Source organism: Chanos chanos, chromosome 8 (assembly GCF_902362185.1).
Source record: "Chanos chanos chromosome 8, fChaCha1.1, whole genome shotgun sequence".
Taxonomy (NCBI): domain Eukaryota; kingdom Metazoa; phylum Chordata; class Actinopteri; order Gonorynchiformes; family Chanidae; genus Chanos; species Chanos chanos.
Window position 1 is genome coordinate 663,316 of NC_044502.1, and position 19,185 is coordinate 682,500.

At 44.5% G+C, this 19,185-nt stretch overlaps 1 protein-coding gene across 1 annotated transcript; it reads left to right on the forward strand.

Annotated features, from left to right (window-relative positions):
* The first annotated feature begins 10,899 nt into the window (after positions 1-10,899).
* stk35 (serine/threonine kinase 35) lies at positions 10,900-17,016 on the forward strand. Its single transcript, XM_030782385.1, has 3 exons — positions 10,900-11,550; positions 13,441-14,199; positions 16,467-17,016. The coding sequence occupies exons 1-2, from the start codon at positions 11,043-11,045 to the stop codon at positions 14,157-14,159; spliced, it is 1,227 nt and encodes a 408-aa protein (XP_030638245.1). The 5' UTR covers positions 10,900-11,042; the 3' UTR covers positions 14,160-14,199; positions 16,467-17,016.
* Positions 17,017-19,185: the final 2,169 nt, after the last annotated feature.

The window sequence follows — 19,185 nt, forward strand, 5'->3', positions numbered from 1 at the left end:
ATAGTAAACAACCTGCACAGTGAAGAACCTGCACAGTAAACAACCAGCACAGTAAACAGCCTGCATAGTAAACAACCTGCACAGTGAACAACCTGCATAGTGAATAACCTGCACAGTAAACAACCTGCACAGTAAACAACCTGCACAGTAAACAGCCTGCACAGTAAACAACCTGCAAAGTAAACAACCTGCACAGTTCTAAATGTATCAGTTATTTTTCTGCTTCGCTCCAAAGGAGTTGAGAAAATTTTGCAGGTTTGACATAAAGTCTTGACTCAGGGTCAGGTTGGACATAAAGTCTTGACTCGGGGTCAGGTTGGACATAAAGTCTTGACTCAGGGTCAGGTTGGACATAAAGTCTTGACTCGGGGTCAGGTTGGACATAAAGTCTTGACTCAGGGTCAGGTTGGACATAAAGTCTTGACTCGGGGTCAGGTTGGACATAAAGTCTTGACTCAGGGTCGGGTTTTGCAGGGTTGTGAGGACGGTGCCGTGAGGCGGTCGTGAGAGAGTTATGCCGTGCGTCACATGTCATCTCTCTCACACGCCGCAGTTTAAGCTTGGGCTCCATGTGTGATGGAAAAAAGACTCTAAACACACAGCACTGCTTTCTTTTGTTGGTTTTTCCCTGTTCTGCTTCTCAGTTCTGAACAGTCAATTCTGCTCTCGAATGATTTTTTTCAGTATGTGTGTTTCAGAGTCAGCTGCAGTCAGTGTGTCAGTGAATGTGAATCACTGTGTATTTTGCGTTATGTAAATATGGTGAGGTGGAACCGCCATCAGACGCTGTGATGTGTAAACTGTGATGTGTGTGTTATCGCAGACTGCTGCTCATGGAAATCTCACACGGTGCTCGTGACTTGTTCAATGGGCCATGCATTAATAGTTTCTGTAAAGTGACTGGTCAGTTGTGAACTTTGGGACTTGGCATTACTGCCTCTGTCCACTACCAAGAGATTCACTGGGTCTGTAGAGACTGACTGGCATTTCCTGAAATTCCATGAAAAAAAGGAGCAGAATTATGTGGATCTTGATCCAATGTCAGTGTGTCAATCTCTGAGCTTACCATCCTGTCTGTCCTACAGCAGCTACCCTCGTCAAACAACAGGGAACATGGAATCAAACTTCACTCTCCTGTCCAGCATCAGCTGCATGCCTGACCCAGCCACATCACCGTGCACTACAATATAGACACAGAGAACCCAAACACAGACACAGAGAACCCAAACACAGACACAGTGAACCTAAACACAGACACAGTGAACCTAAACACAGACACAGTGAACCTAAACACAGACACAGAGAACCCAAACACAGACACGGTGAACCTAAACACAGACACAGAGAACCCAAACACAGACACGGTGAACCTAAACACAGACACAGAGAACCCAAACACAGACACAGAGAACCCAAACACAGACACAGTGAACCTAAACACAGACACGGTGAACCTAAACACAGACACAGAGGACCCAAACACAGACATAGTGAACCTAAACACAGACACAGAGAACCCAAACACAGACACAGAGAACCCTAACACAGAGACAAAGTAGAACAGTGTGGCCCAGGCACTGAGAGGCTGTGTTTCTGTGGCTCACTCAGGATAAAGCAGTTCGGAAATGTAGGATGTTTGTGTCCTGAGGAGAGGTTGATTGGGACTTAACAGTTTTTTGAAAAACAATCTTGAACCTGGCAGGACACTTATCAGTGAATCATGTAGATTCAAAAACATGACGCATTCGTATACTTTTTCTCTATTGATTCAACGGCTGCCCCTCACCTCAATTACACATGACAACCTTAAATTTGTATTTTATTAAGCTTTTGTATCGACTAAAGACAACTGACGACAGACAGATGTACCAGACTGACCAGACGTGACCCAGGCATGGTTACACGCAGTACCCACACACACTCATGAGAAACTAAACACACACACCTGTTTATTCAGTACCTTAATCAGTAAATGGTTCCAGAATACATGAATTTTTTACATTTTATTCACGGGACTGGATGAAAACATTGTGTCCTTCTGTAGCATTACCCGTACGCTGTTAGAGTTCAGTTTCAGTGCAGGTCTCCAACCCTGTGTGTGTGTTTGGGAAGGTTTGTAAGGTTGTTGTACTCACAACACAACTCAAGATGCATAAATCAGAATTTGTCTTTTACAGAGGAACAAATTACAACACACTGGACATAGTCAAAATGTAAATGTAAATGTAAAAGTAACTGTAAAGTGTAAATGTAAATGTAAAGTGTAAAGTATAAAGTATAAAGTATAAAGTATAAAGTATAAAGTATAAAGTGCAAAGTGTAAAGTATAAAGTGCAAAGTGTAAAGTATAAAGTGTAAAATGTAAAGTATAACATATAAAGTATAAAGTGTACAGTGTAAAGTGTAAAGTATAAAGTATAAAGTATAAAGTATAAAGTATAAAGTGCAAAGTGCAAAGTGTAAAGTATAAAGTGTAAAATGTAACGTATAACATATAAAGTGTAAAGTGAACAATGTAAAGTGTTAAGTATAATGTGTAAAGTGTAAAGTACAAAGTATAAAGTGTAAAGTATAACATATAATGTGTAAAGTGTAAAGTGTAAGTGTAAGCTGAAATGTCGAGCAGCTTGCCACATGTCACATGTCCTGTACTCATCCCCTCAGTCCAAGGGCAAAATCACCCCACATGTTTGCCCTGAGAAACCAGTCTTCTGTGGGCGCAGACAGCAGGGGGCAGATGCCATCGCTGGCTTTGCTGTGGATCTTTTAGTGGGCGGGGCCAGGGTACGTTCAAGCCGCTGACTCTTCACATGATTGGCTGAGAGTTTTCTAACCTGTTTCTCAAAGCCTTCTTTTTCAGCTGACTGAAAGATACATTCAGATTTCCAAATATTTAAAAATGGTTTTTGAAAGCCTTTTAAATGAAAGCTTAACAAGATCCAGAGGTTTTGTTCTCAGTGTTCTGATGTGTGAGTCACTGAGAGAGTGATTATGGTCCAGATACTGGTATAGTGTAAGCAGTCACACTGAGACACTGAGACCTGTTAAAGAATCTAATAGGGCTAGTGTTTTCAGCATACAGGAGAGTACCTGGTTTCAAATCCACTCTCTCTTTGTAGGAAGGAAAAACCCCTCTGAAAACTCCTGCTGTTTTCTGCACGCTAAATATTCATGGAGTCTATCAAAGATTTATCCGGCGTGTCCGTCCTGTGGTAGCGTTTCCACCTCAGTGCAGACGAGAATTCCTCAGTGAGGTGAGTGGGGGGAGAACTCAGGCTGGAGGAGGTGGGCCAGGTGTGTGTCCACACCAACTTACTGACTCAGGTGTGTGTCCACGCTGACTCGCTGACTCACTGTGAACCGTATGAAGACCCTGTTACTGCTCTCTGCCCGGGGCTGCAGAGTGCCGGGATCATGTGTTCACCGCTGAACAAGACGAAGTCAGATAAGCTTTGTGACTGTTGCCGTAGATTACATTTATAAACTCATGTTTAAATAGACATGACACTTTGGAGTGCTCTTAATGAAAAACTCCAACGTATTAGTCATCTGGGACGTAAACACTACAGTTTCACCAAAATACAAAAGCCAGTACAAAATATTCCTTTAACGAACTTCTTTCCTGTGAAATCGAAGTCTAGATTTCTAAAATGAATTTATATCACGTCCCCCTTTTACCAGCTTACAGGTGAACATCCAAATACGCATTAACCAGCATACACAGGTGAAGAGACAAACATGCTATTGAAAAACCTTCTTCCATGGTATTTTCAATTACTCCCCACATAAATACCATGGCCTTCGGGTTGTCATGGAAACACAAATGACAAGATACATTGTACTGAGTGTAAAAAGACAGAACGAGAGTGACTGGAAAGAAAGAGAGAGAAAGGTGTAAACAGTAAAGGACAGAGAGAAAGGGGGAGGGACGGATGAAGACAGAGCGTGAGAGGAGAAGAGGAGAAGGAAAGAGAAAAGTGAGGGAGGAGGATCAGTGAGTCAGAGATGACTGAACGGCCCTGAAACTCGAGAAAAATATTCCACCCGGGAAAAAAAAAGTGCTTTATTTTAAATATGATCTATGCAGTCAGAACAACCCTGGAGAGAGAGAGAGAGAGAGAGAGAGAGAAAGAGAAGAGGGGAGGCAGACACACAGAAAGAGAAGGAGAGAGGGAGAGAGAAAAAGAAAGAGAAACAGAGAAAGAGAAAGAGAGGGAGAGAGAGAGAGAGAGAGAGAGAGAGAGAGAGAGAGAGAGAGAGAGAGAGAGAGAGAGGTCAAACAGACAAACTCAATAGCAACGGTACTGAAAAAAAAAGTAGCTTACTTCATGTCAGACCTTAACCCGCGGAGCTGTGCTCTGTCCTTGTAAATATCCACCCACTGTGTGTGTGTGTGTGTGTGTCTGTGTGTCTGTGTGTGTGTCTGTGTGTGTGTGTCTGTGTGTGTGTGTGTGTGTGTGTGTGTGTGTGAGTGTGAGTGTGTGTGTGTGTGTGTGTGTGTGTGTGAGTGTGTGTGTCTGTGTGTCTGTGTGTGAGTGTGTGTGTGTGTGTGTGTGTGTGTGTGTGTGTGTGTGTGTGTGTGTGTGTGTGAGTGTGTGTGGGAGTGTGTGTGTGTGTGTGTGTGTGTGAGTGTGTGTGTGTGTGTGTGTGAGTGTGAGTGTGTGTGTGTGTGTGTGTGTGTGTGTGTGTGTGTGTGAGTGTGTGTGTGAGATTGTGTGTGTGTGTGTGAGTGTGTGTGTGTGTGTGTGTGTGTGTGTGTGTGATTTCTGTGGAGTTAGAGCTCCGCTAAACGGCTCAGTTTTCACCTGAAACCAACACTGATACGCAGATGTGGCATCAGTCACAGCCATTCTCATCCTCCACACGGCAGATAACACTGCACATTACCCAGACACGACGCCACATCAAACAGGCGTGGAGCCAGGCTGCCCGGGGGACGCGTCTTTCTCCCAGGAGTGAACTATTCATCAGCTTATGAATGTTATGCTCCTGAAATGCGTATAAACCTGCCCCTTTAATGAGGGCTTTGGGAATGTTGCTTTGACCACTTACTGTTTTTAAAAAGCCAATTATCATTTTAAGAGAACATGTTTACAAGATGAAATTGTCATTGATCCAGCTTAGTTTTAAGAGTTTAAGAACCAATATATTTTGATTAAGCTGTAATACTGTAGAGCAGGGTTGGAAGTCTGGCCTGGTTGAATAGATTTCTCTTCAGTGGGCAGAAACAAAGCCGTCTTCATAAATCGCGGAGCTCTGTAGACGTCTTCTGTTCACCCACAGGGTAATAACTGGGCAGGGTCCTTACACTCACACACACACACACACACACACACACGGGAAAAACAACATGAGCCTCCGACAGACACAATCAGAGTAAATCACCGTGAACCATCCTCTCACACACAACCATGGACACAGAATGGACATGTGTGTTTCACTTTATGTTATACTTTATATTATAACACAACATTACATACTTTTTTCTCTTATCGTCAGAATTTTATGAGGGTGTGGCTTGTTATGATGGGAGTGGCTTTGGTTGTGAGTACTCAGGTTAGTAAGAATAGTATAACTAATCCAGCTTTAATGAGGGATTTTTCATGACTAATGACTGAGAGAGGCAGGTTAACATGCAACACGCAACCTGCAACACACATACATATAAATACACACACACACACATTTATATATATATATATATACACACACACACACACACACACACACACACACACACATAGATATATAGATATATAGATATATATATGTATGTGTGTGTGTGCGTGTGTGTGTTGACTGGACTGTTTAGTGTGAAGCGTTGCGTGCTGCATGTTGTGTGTTGTGTGTTGTGTGTTGTGTGTTGCATGTTAACCTGTCTCTCTCAGTCTTGTGTGTGTTTGTGCCCTTTACTAGAAAACGTTTTAATGTGTGTTCAGTGACTGAACCACTCCAGGTTTTAATGTGTGTTCAGTGACTGAACCACTCCAGGTTTTAATGTGTGTTCAGTGACTGAACTACTCCAGGTTTTAATGTGTGTTCAGTGACTGAACCACTCCAGGTTTTAATGTGTGTTCAGTGACTGAACCACTCCAGGTTTTAATGTGTGTTCAGTGACTGAACCACTCCAGGGCTGTGAAAAATCTCACACCAGCAGTGACTCCTCTGCCCTGACTCCCATTAGCTATCAGTGCTAAAGGGGAAAAGTCTAAGAGAAAAACAGATCAATCACCATCTTGCAGTAAGACCTGTTTCTGCTCAGTGCCACACTAAACAATACAGTATTGCTCTGGGTGCCCCCTACTGACGGCTTGTGTAACTGCAGGTTTTTTTGTTTTGTTTTTGTTTTTGTTTTTGTTTTTTTTTGCTGTAGCAGGCTGGTTTTTACCGTAGCTGCATGATGCAGACTGATGGGAGCAGATACCTGTTCTCCTCATAACTGTCACACACACACACACACACACACACACACACACTTCAATTTGCTTTATTGGCTCAGTGACCAAATTCAGCTGGGGGTGTTCCAGAAAGCGGGTAAGTAGTAAGTACTAAACCTCCTAATAGAAGAGCCCTATGGCCTCATTCTCCTAGCAAAACAAAGCCATAGGGCTCCTCTATTAGGAGGTTTACTTCTTAACTAACTCAGAGTTTTCACTAAACCTGCTTTCTAGAACAACCCCCCCCTGCCCCCGCCCCCCTGTTGTTCTGATCCTCTCATTTGTCTTTTTAAGAGTTCTGTCATTTTTTAGACTTGGAGGGGGTTAAAGTAGATTGGCCATCTTGGTTATTTTTTCATATTTTGCTCTGTACAGGGTACCGACTTGGCCATGTTTGGGAAGCTTTTCTTAGTGTTCTGTTTGTTTGTTTTTTCTAGGTGGGTCTCATTCGGTTGTTTATGGTTCACCTGTCTGGTTAAAACTGAGGAGGAATAATCTGTGGTATACAATACACCATACATATGTGCATAACCTGAGCTCAGAGACATCAGTGTGTCTCTAATGAGAGGTTTTCTCTGTCCTGTTCCTGTTCTCTGTCCACTCTCCTGATGTGTGACAGTTTGGTTTCTACACTTTTCTTAGCTGACGTGGTTTTAAATGTCCAGAGTTGTCCCGCTGTCATCCGTGAGCATGCCTAAACAAATTCATAACTGTCATTGTCTTGGCAAATAAAGTTGAACTGAAATGCTCATTCAGTGACAGATCTATGACCTAATGAAGCTTACGTCCAACTCTGCTCCCCAAACTGACAGTGTTCATTTGCCTTTTGAGTGGGGTGTTATTTTTGTAATGACCGTGGATTAAAAGGTCAAAGATGTCAAAGATATCAAAGGGCAAATGTCATTATAGTTCCTGACCTGAGTGGCTTGAGCCTGAACTGCCTTCAGAGAGGGAATCCAGGGAAATGTGCCTGAATGAGGTTCACTCTTTCCCTGAGTTCACTCTCTCCCTGGGTTCACTCTTTCCCTGGGTTCACTCTTTCCCTGGGTTCACTCTTTCCCTGAGTACACTCTTTCCCTGGGTTCACTCTTTCCCTGGGTTCACTCTTCCTCTGGGTTCACTCTTTTCCTGGGTTCACTTTTTCCCTGGGTTCACTTTTTCCCTGGGTTCACTCTTCCCCTGGGTACACTCTTCCCCTGGGTTCACTCTTTCCCTGGGTTCACTCTTTCTTTGGGTTCACTCTTTCCACGGTATCACTCTTTCCCTGGGTTCACTTTTCCCCTGGGTTCTGCCTAATGGTTTTCCAGGAATCATGAAGTGCTCTAAGCCAAACATACACAGCAGAGGGGTGAGCAGACAGGGGGTGTAGAGCGCTGGGTGTTTCAGGTGAGGTGTGTCAAAACATTGCATCTTACTGCTGAGACAGTCATGTCTTTGTTTTGTCTCTGTGTCTTAGAGCCATACTGATTACAGGTCAAGGTTAGGGTTTGGATGTTTACATCTGTTAAATAATCTAACAAATCTAGATAAGTGTTCTGTTGAACCTAATGACTCTAACCTCGTCCAGAGAATATTCTCTAAAGCCTTTCAGAGAAGGGGAAACCCGAGCCTTGTTTGACTCTTTAGTTTGGCATTCTCCAAACTTCAGAGTTACTACAGAATCACTGGCATCTTTCAATATTCTGAACAGTAAAGGAACTGCTGAACCTATAGCACCGCATGTCTCCTCCATGTCTCCTCCGCGTCTCCTCCATGTCTCCCCGTGTCTCCTCCATGTCTCCTCCATGTCTCCTCCATGTCTCCCCCGTGTCTCCTCCATGTCTCCTCCATTTCTCCCCCGTGTCTCCTCCATTTCTCCTCCGTGTCTCCTCCATTTCTCCTCCATGTCTCCTCAGTGTCTCCTCCATTTCTCCTCTGCTGAAGAACAATTTCTCTTCTTTTGGTTTATGTTTGAATTTCTTAATGGAGCCCTGTGTTTGACTCATTTGATAAGAACTTTGAAGCTTGTTTACTACATTTTAATAGGAAAAATGAAAATGATATGAGTATTTCATAACGACTATTCACTATTTACTGTCTACTACTTATTCTTTACCAGGGGTGTGTACAGTAAAAGTAGAAGTGCTCTTGCTAAAAAACGTACAAAAGTACAAAAAAAGTCGAGGATAATATCCCTCCTGAAAAAGAGTAAAATAGTCACTCATTTAAAATTTACAAAAACAGTTGTCAGTTCAACTCTACTTACTTTTGTTTTAGCAAGAATACTTCTACTTTTACTTTACACACCCCTGCTTTTCACTGTTTACTATTTACTATTTACTATTAACTAATGACCTTTTTGGTTTGGGAGATGGTGTTCTCCACATTTAGATGTAGCTTTGAGATACACAGATGCGTGACTGTGCTTTTGAACGTCTCTTGCTAACAGTAAGCCTGGCGTTGCCTGTTTCAGCCCACGTGCTAACACGCGCTTTACGCTTTAGAAGGCTCTGCATGACTCAGGTGATGTGTTTATATGTCAGAGAACATTATTACCAGACTTACTACCAAAGTGTGGGGCTGAAACATGGGGAAGGTCGTGTGTCACACACCAGCGAAAATCCTCAGCTCTACCACTGCGGTCAGACCCACCATCAGAATGCAGCTAATATTTCAGCCTGAGATGACTGCACTGAGGGAGTGTTCTCTGATCCCTCCTTTAGCCAGAACTCCAACCCACCCACCGTTAAGTGATAAGACACGTTTTTGAGAACCCTGTCCTCGGTGCCCATGTCACTGACACTGTTGTTAGGGCACAAATCCGCATCCACCCACTTAAAGAGAAAACTTCATCCACCCACTTAAAGAGAAAGCTTGAGCCAAAAGTCAAAATCACCCAGCAGGAGGATTGTTTTACAGTGTCCCTGTTGGACACACACCGACTGGTCAACCGGAAGAATTCCAGACAATTATAGAGCATCCACTCTCATCTGGGACAGGACAGGCAGATATTACAGGATAAATAAAAACTGAACCAATACTCTGGTTTCGTTTATTTTCATCCATGTGAGCGGTTGTATGTATGTGGTGTGTCATCTGCAAAAAGACATTCCCTACTGGTCTTTTAAAAGCAATACGTAGCATCTCGCTGCAGCAAAACAGCTACGTCAGTCACTGTTGTATTAGGGTGGAGAAGTTTCTAATAACACTGTCAGTATATCTGCTAACAGCCATCAGAACACTGTCTATTAGTCATGATCACATTATTTTTAGAGTTTGTGCGTGTGTGTGTGTGTGTGTGCGTGTGCGTGTGTGTGTGTGTGTGGGGGGGGGGGGGGGGGGGGGGGGGGGGGGGGCGTGTTCAGAATGAGATTATTGCTGTTTAATCTGCTTTCATATGCCTACGAACACAGCATTAGTAGTTACATGTCTTACTGTGGACGATGCATTCACACTGATAAATTAGGCTCTAGCTGAAACAACTGTACATGGCCCTTAACTTGAGCTCAGAATGTTCTGAATAGGGTTCTGAATAGGGTTCTGCTGGGCTCTCAGCATTACTGGGTTCCAGACACTGTTGTGCCTGCTGATATCTAGTCCAACTGATTTAAACAGAACAAATAGATGAGGAGTAAAATTAACTGAAATAAAAAACAAATGAAAGTGTTGGATAAAAACAAAGGAATACAGGGTTGAGCTACAACCCCTACAAAATTCATTAAATATTTTTAAATTATAATTCATGTCTTTCTTTGTGTTTAAATTAAAATTTACTTGCTTCTGGGCTTAAAATGTATTCTTTATTTGCTTCACAGCTTATTAATTTGTAAATTTTTATTTAGTTAGTTTTCTTGGACAAGAAAAAAATGTCGTTCTTCGCTGACAAGAGCTCCAGTAACGTCCTGTGTTCCATGTTTTACCACACGTGTCGTGGTCTGCACGTGAATGACCATGTTGCCAGTGTATCGCCATGTCACTGCCTACATGTCGATACCATCGCAAAAAGAGACCCAAACGAAAAACTTAGAAATTATAGCGATTAATACACAATTATATAATATCAATCTCTGCAACCGAATCGACTTACATAACACACTTAGCGTACAGTTAAATCAAGAACAAGTGCGACGTCTTATTAACCCGCCCCTACGTCAAAATAACTCTATTGCATATTCAAGAGGCAGGACTAAGTCCGGAGGGGGAGACTTTGCCATACTTCGATACTGTCAAAATTGTTTCACATTTCTTCGATTATGTGCCAACCGTTTACTCATACCATTGCGGCAATGTTGTTTTATAACATATCACAGCCGTATATCGTAGCAAAAATGTCGGATAATTTTACCCGCGTGTTCAATGTCCCCTCCTTACTTAGTGTAATGGAACCGTCCGCGGCAGACACTCCTCCTTTCCCACTCGGCGTTTAAAATAGTTATGTTATTGTTTACATTTACAGGCTGTAGAGTTACTGGATAAGAGAAAGACATCATACAGACTTCGCGATATTGCCAACTGGGGATATACTACTTGTAATATATCCTTGCTGGCATCTTCTAGTTCATTCTGAGAAGTTATGATAGATATAATAACTCTCCCCATACATTTTTTAATAAAGAGAAAGAACTCATGGATCTTCGAAACGGAAATCGTCGCAAAATAAGAAGTGTGCGGGTGTGCAGGAGAACGCAGGGACAGAACGCGAACATGAAAAGAGATGTTGGGAAAGTTCTCAGGTGCCTGCCTTTGGAGAATAACAATGACGACGTGCCCATGGAGGAAGAATGCTTCTCAACGGGCTTTCTCAAAAACGCAAACCTCGAGAACGCGTTGGTCATGTCTCCTCGTTACAGTTTGTTACGGGAGGTCGGGCGAGGAAGCTACGGGATCGTATACGAGGCTATTGCACGGAAATCTGGCGTTAGAGTAGCGGTGAAGAAGCTCAGATGTGACGCTCCAGAAAATGTCGAGCTAGCCCTGGCTGAGTTTTGGGCCCTCGCTAGCTTGGAGAAGAAACACGAGAATGTAGTTCAACTGGAAGAATGTATACTGCAAAAGAACGGCCTGGCCCAGAAAATGAGCCACGGTAACAAACGGTCCAAGCAGTACCTAAGATTAGTTGAGACGTCATTGAAAGGTAAATCCATGCCACTTAATTCACTTTGTCACGTAGTCACTTTTACAGGTCGAACACCGTCTTTCAGCTCTAAAGAGAATGCCTTCAAAAGTGAAGAAACGTGTACGAAGTTGCCTATTGTTTTGTCATTCTGTATATGTTTTACTGTATTCTGTGCTTGAAATGAAAAATAGTTTACTCTGCCAAGTTTAAGTTATGGGTCCAGTCCATTTAACATTACCGTGCCAGGTTGTTTACCTGCAAACATAAGGGAAGTTTCTTCGGCAAATGTGGTCCTGAGTGGATTTTACTACTGAAGGCAGTTGTTCACATAACTGCTTTATATTGTTTAATATAGGCACTAGCAGTTTGAAGTGTAATTTTTAAAAGCGTGCAGCGATGCCAGCAGTTGAACAATGCTCGGTATCAGGCCGAAGCCTTGCGTGCTGACTCGAGCGTCAGAGAACACCGTGTTCTAGTGTGGCTTCACTTAACCCCTTCGCTTCTAGGAAGAACCTATCAGTTCTGTTTGTCGTCAGTTTTGAGTGGTGTTATCACTGTTGTTCCTGTTAACCGTGCACTTCAGGCATGCAGATACGTTTGTAAATTACAGTGAGGTCACCGAACAATAGAATAATACTATACCATGGGTAATAAAAATATCCATAGTAATATCTTTAACCAGGCTGGCGTGATTTGCTCTTGTCAATCATGTGAAATGTCACAGTAGAACATGTTCGTTCAAAAGGTGTTGTGTCTTCTCTCCATGATATGTAAACCTAATATAACATTATATTTAACCCTAATAGAACATTATATGTAAACCTAAGATAACATTATATGTAAACCTAAGATAACATTATGTTTTAGACATGTTTGTCCCCCCCCCCCCTTAGCAGTATCCCTTATTCTGAACAGTGTTCATATTGTCAGTTGATGTATAGTCAGAATTCTTATTGTCAGTTGACATATAGTCAGAATTCATATTGTCGGTTGAGTGCTTGTCCCAGTGAATGAGAGATGTCAGGGTACAGGTCATCTTTCTGTTTTTAGCTTGTGTGTGTGTGTGAGTGTGTGTATGCATGTGTGTGTGTGTGTGTGTGTGTGTGTGTGTGTGTGTTCACAGGGCTTTAGCCACCTCACAGATCCCAGCCATGATCTGTGGGGCAGCCATTGTAGATCATACAGAGAAAACCAGTATGTGTAAAAGCAGCATGTGTTGAATTAGTAGGCTCCTCTATGGAAACCAGTTAATGGCTCTCTCAGCTCTGTTTATTCATCTATTTTTCATTTTAAACCACTGCTTTATATGACGTTGTGGGGTTTATTAAGGACACCGATGGTTCCATTTTGAATTTTGTTACTAGAATATTAAATGTACTATTAAATGCTAATTGAAAATATACAAAAACATCACCCATTATGGGCTTTATTTTGCACGTCAGATCTGGAAATGCCTGTGACTCACGTGAATGGCTCCTGTAGTCTGAAGTCACGTCACTCGAGTTTGAACTCGTTGATCTTTAAAACCTTTGCTGACACTGCATCTCTGTGATGTGACAGAGTTTCCTCTGAGTTTTCATCAGGAGAAACTCGGTCTTTTCATTTCAATTCATTTTCATATGATCTGCGGCTGAGAGCAGAAACAGGTAAGGACATGAGAGGATGTTCACGTTTCTTTAGAGGATTGAAAATGAAAGATTGAGACCTGTAAAAAAAAAAAAAAAAAAAAAAAAAATTGAACCAAACCAGTCAGAACCACCCCTGACTAAGTGAGTTCCTGTGCTGTAAGTTCTTGTGCGATAGACGTTGTTGTTTTTCAAACCGTGGTGTTTCACGGGCAGGGCCCCTCTGGGCGTTGGCGTGACTCTAAGATGTGTTTGGTGATTGTTGTTGTTAACCCTTTCCTAGGAGAGCGGATCCTGGGCTACCCAGAGGAACCCTGTTACCTGTGGTTTGTGATGGAGTTCTGCGAGGGGGGAGACCTGAACCAGTTCATTCTGTCTCGGCGACCGGACCCACGGACCAATAAGAGTTTCATGCTGCAGCTGAGCAGCGCGGTCGCCTTCCTGCACAGGAACAATATTGTCCACCGCGACCTTAAGCCAGACAACATCCTCATCTCGCAGAAGTCTGGCACGCCCGTCATCAAAGTGGCAGACTTCGGCCTCAGTAAGGTTTGTGCCGGCCTGGGCGCCGCGGACGCCGACGGGGAAGACCGCACGAACAAAAACGTGATCAACGTCAACAAGTTCTGGCTGTCGTCGGCCTGCGGCTCCGACTTCTACATGGCGCCCGAGGTGTGGGAAGGTCACTACACGGCCAAGGCCGACATTTTTGCCCTGGGCATCATCATCTGGGCCATGATCGAGAGAATCACCTTCATCGACGCCGAGTCCAAACGGGAGCTGCTGGGCACGTACATCCGCCAGGGCGGCGAGATCGTGCCGGTGGGAGAGGCGCTGCTGGAGAACCCCAAAATGGTCCTGCACATCCCCCAGAAAACCCGCAGCTCCATGTCGGACGGGCTGAAGAAGCTCCTTCAGGACATGCTGGCGGTGAACCCTCAGGACCGACCCGACGCCTTCCAGCTGGAACGCCGAATGGACCAGGTCACCTGCGCGGCCTGAACCGCGCCACACGGCCAAACCGGACCACGAAGCTTTTCGGGTGAGTGTTGAATGGTTCTGACACGCGAGAAGAATCTTGTGTTATGTTACAGAAAAAAAAGTGCTGTTTAAATGCTGAAGAAACATTGTGAGGGGGTTTTATCTCGTGGCGCTGGCTGAGACGAGAGAGGATGTTGTAAGTTTTTGAGTAGGGAATGGATTCAGAAGTCCAACAGCGTGTGCTCTGGTTTGTCCTGCGTCTCTATGGTTCCTGGATCTCAGTGGAGTTCACTTTCATTTTGTGAGGGAATTACTGGGATAACATTAATACCAGCCTAATCTGTGAAAAAATACTTTGAGCGTCTTAAGTGGAATCCGGACATGTTGGTTTTGGACTTACAGTCTGAGAGGTTCCACCCCGCTCTGCTCCGCGGGGTTAACGGCTAACGGACAAGCGTGGGCTACCTGTTCGCGTCTGCAGCTTTCTCTCTCTCTTTTTCTCTTCTTTCCCTCTCTCTTTTTCTCTTCTTTTCGATGTTGTTCTTGCATATTGTTTTTGTCAGAATGTCTTTTATGTCGTAGCTCGTTGTGTTATGTTTTGGTTTTTCATTCAGAAATGACTCATTCAAAATCTTCTGATTTGATCTGGGTGGAAAACCACATATGTCAGTGAATGTCCACGTCAAACATGGAAAGCAGCGTTAAGGAGGAAGCTGTTTATGGGAATCGTAGATTTCTGGAGGGTATAACAGGCGGTTTGGAGAAACGGGGCAGGCTAACTGGTTTGTACTTGTTGTGTGAAATGCACAAGGCTCTTTTAGCTGTGAGCTGTCTCTCAGCTCCACTGCTTGTCTGTCTCTCAGCTCCACCGCTTGTCTGTCTCCATCAGCGTAACAGGGGAAGGAGACAGTGCAGCTTACGTGAACATGATGTCCTACTTCACTGTGAGCCATGTGCAGCCTGGCCCTTTCCTTACCAAAGCATGCTGGGAGAAGAGTTACACAACCTTCTCTCTAGAAGAGAACCAACCATGCATTAACTGTTTTATGGGGGGGAGGGGGGCTGTCATTCCTATGGCTGTGGAATAGCGGAGAAGAGGATTGTGTTGAAAGAGATATCATTGCTGCTGGTTGGAGAGTCAGAGCGGACAGCACTGCCCCCGCCCCCCCCCCCCCCCCCCCCCCCCACCCCTTGCTCTCGCTCTCGCTCACTTGCCCTGTAGACAAACAGGCTGTGCAGAGCTGAGGCTTACGCTGGGAACATTTTGTCCTCTGTCTGGCAGCTCAATTCATAAGTCAGTCTTTTCTCACTGATGTCCCCTTTTTTCCTCCCCTGACAGGTTCTTATGTCAGAAATGCACTTTTGGATTCAGTATTGTGCCTTTTTGCGTCTTAGATATTTTCACACTATGGATTATTTGGTTTGTTCAGACAGTTCACAGATACCTCTGAGTGTGTGTGTGTGTGTGTGTGTTTGCTTGTGTTGACACTGAGGTGATAACGTGTGGTATGGTATGTGCTCTGTGCAGTTTGTGTGTGAGTGTGTGTTTAAGGGGTGGGGGGTCTGTTTGAGAGGGCGGTGGAGAGCCTGGGGTCCTGGGTGGAGGTTTTAGGATGGGGGGAGGGTGTGTGTCAGCGCTGAACCAGCACTGGGGCGAGAGAGAGAATGACAAGCATTCAGCCAGGTTATGCAACCAGACCTGGTCAACACTCAGCGTGAATGACAGAAAGTGACGAATTTTAGGTCTCGTTTTTTTCTTATGGATTTCTCATCTCCAGGCCAGAGACATTCAGCCGAAAAACATTACATGGCTACAGTGAACATGTGATGACGTAGAAGCTTTTTCATTGGTGGCCAAACATCACCACCATGTGTACGCGTCATAGTCGCGTGTACGCATCATAGTCATGGTGTTGTGTAGAGAGGAGATCAAAAACTGTAACTTTTTAGGAATCAAGAAAAACTGTAACTTGCGCATCCTGGCTGCCTCTGAAATATTCAACCGATCCGACCGTCAGAGATGGAGGATCGGAGAGAGAATTCCAGAGAGCAGGTTATGTAATCCGTTAATGGAAATCTAGGACTGGACGGGCTTCGGTTCAGTAATGTTACTCCTGCATGTACTGCACATGCCGGAAACTTCCAAACTCGCTTTTCATCTGTTTTGTATTGTGAAGTGAGAACAATTGGTTTTCTGGTAACACTTTTATTTTCTGTGGTCAGATTCAAAAAACAGTCAGGCTCCAGCCCTGATGTTGTCTCAGACTGAGCTCTGGTTTCCTCCGGGCGTCTGTATTCATGGCTTTGTTTCTCTCTCTCTTTCCTCAGATGGCAGATCAGGGAGGAGGTGGGAGCGTGTGGACGATCAGCGTGGACTCTTCTCCACCGCGAAGCTTTTCCTCTGCATGCAGACTCAGACTCAACCCTTCCACTCCACACACTCCTCTCCTTCGGCTCGTTTGGAAACCTCGTCCAGAGCGCGCTCCCGTTCTCTTCACGCGGCACAGAGGCCGGCGTAACATCGCCGAAATCTGCCCCATGTCTCACACGGACACTCACCGTCACTGGAGTTTTTTAAAGTCGGTTTCCTCTCACTCTCTCTGCTTGTCTTTGCTTTTAAAGGGAATCAGTGCGTTTGTTTTGACGTGAGAAGTTTGAGGTTTTGTCTGCATTCCTGTCTCCTCTCTGTACCTCTCACAGTTCCCACCTTGGTCCTCTTTTTTCTCCTTTGGACTCAGAATGCTTATGCTTCACTCAGAGAATGTTCTAGACACTTCCTCACAGAGACTGGAGCATGACTGCATAATGATCGTAATGCCATTGATGAGGGAATACTGTGAAATCCAAACTGTGAAATCTCCTCTGTACATAGTCTCTCTCTCTCTCTCTCTCTCTCTCTCTCTCTCTCTCTCTCTGTTTGTCTCTGACCGTGTAGCTGCGCTCCGAAACACACACCCCGCCACCAGTGCCTTCTCTCTCTCTCTCTCTCTCTCTCTCTCTCTCTCTCTCTCTCTCTCTCTCTGTCTCTCTCTCTCTCTCTCTCTCTCTCTCTCTGTTCAGATCAGGAGCTGTGAGATAGGACTGTTTTTATATTCTCTGTCGTTAGCAGCTGTAAAATATTTCCCCCCTTTGACCATAGACTTTCTGTGATGTAACTGAAGACACAAACCCTGCTGGCATGGAGGTTTTCATGGAAATGTGAGTGTGTGTGTTCACATGTAATAAGGATTGAACAGTATGGCTCATTATTGAAGGTGGGACACATTTTGTGACACATTTGATTTGGGAAGAGAGGAGTAAATGAAGACTTAAAGCTTTGTACTTTATTCAGGTTAGCCTCACTTATTTTTGTTTGTTGTTTTTTGTTTTTTTGGGGGGGGGGGGGGGGGCTGTTTTTTTTTTGTTTGTTTTTTTCTTTTTGTAACCAGTGTGAACCCTTTATTGACTATCAGCCAAACATTATCTCTGTGTCTCTTGCTGTAAGAAAGCGACTGAATCCACTGGGTTGTTTGGTGAGAGTGAACAGCGGAGACCAGACACAGACATGGCAGTTTGACAGTAGATATCCATTGTGAACAGCAGTCTGATTCCTCATGTACCACTGCCCTGCTGGACCACACACTCACTGCTCATACAAAGGCATAATCTACTCCTCAGAAACCTGTGTGTGCTTTGGTACCTGTGTGTGCTTTGGTTCCCTCTGTTTTGGTGGTGAGGTCAGAGTGTGGGCGGAGCCACTGGCCTGGGCGTTCCCTGTGGGGGTGTCTGTGACACCACGGGGAGGAATGTTATGTGAAGTGGATGACTGGTCTACTGATAAGAAGGGACCAGTGATGAGAATGGACCAGTCTACCAGTCTGCTGCTGATGGTTCTGCTGACCCGTGGGCCAGCCCGATGCCCTGGTCCTGTGTCACTAACCCAGCACACAGTAAGTCTGAGTTTGGCCGTGGTCAGTGTGTGGGTGAGTGGGACGCAGATTCACTCAGCCTGAATGCCCTCTACACTACTACCTAGAATGCCACACCAGCTCTACTGGACCGGTGTTGTGCGTTCATTTCAAGGTTTGTTTATGAAACAGTGTTTACTCCCATATTCCGGTTGTGTTTGTAAGGAAGTGGGCACATTTCACAGGCGAAGAAGATGTCTTCTAGAACCTTCTACACAGATCCGACAGAATCATTGCACAGCGTCTTTTATTTATTCTGTTTTGGTTGTTTATTGTTTATTTCTGTCTCAGGTTGACTTCAGTGGCAGGAGCAGGATTTCTTGTCCTCTCTCGTGTCTCTGATGTCGTTGCTCAGACAGTGAACCTGAGGTTTTCTTTGGTGGCACTTTTTCATCGTGATGTAGTTTACATTTCCTTAAGGAGTGAGTGTGGAGAGGAACCTGGCGCGTTCCCGTTCGGCGGGCTCGTCCGGGCCACTGTCGGACGGAACCGCTCAGAGAAGAGCTGTTCTGAGTCGTGAAGCGTAGGAAAGAGAGACGATGAGACAGTCGTCTGTCTGGCTCAGCCCAGATGTGTTCCTGTCCAGATTGTGCCTTTGTGTTTGGGGACAGCAGGGAATGATGTGTGTGTGTGTGTGTGTGTGTGTGTGTGTGTGTGTGTGTGTGTGTGTGATCTCACAGACAGTCATAATCATTCTGACCAATTGGCTCAAACACTGTAAACCCATCTCAGAAGAGCAAGAGTATTCTGTGGATGAAAGAGGGCCTTGTGGTTGTCTGGAGGAGAAGGATCTGGTCCTGGTTACTCATCTGATCTCTCATCTCAGGACAAACCTGCTCTGTCCTAACCCCGCGTACTCTGACAGACCAGACAAACACAGAGCTAGACACATATTCACCTAAAGGCCAGTGTTCACACTCTAAATGTGATGTCATGTTTTCACTTTAAGACTTGTCCAGGGCTAGCGGACAGGCATGTGAGTCGTCCACTGAACAGTGGCCTCATCTTCCACACGTACAGCACCTCTCCAGTTCTGGAACATTCCAGTCTGTGTTTTTGTCAGTTGGGGTGTGACATGTTCGCACCCTGAGGGAAACAGA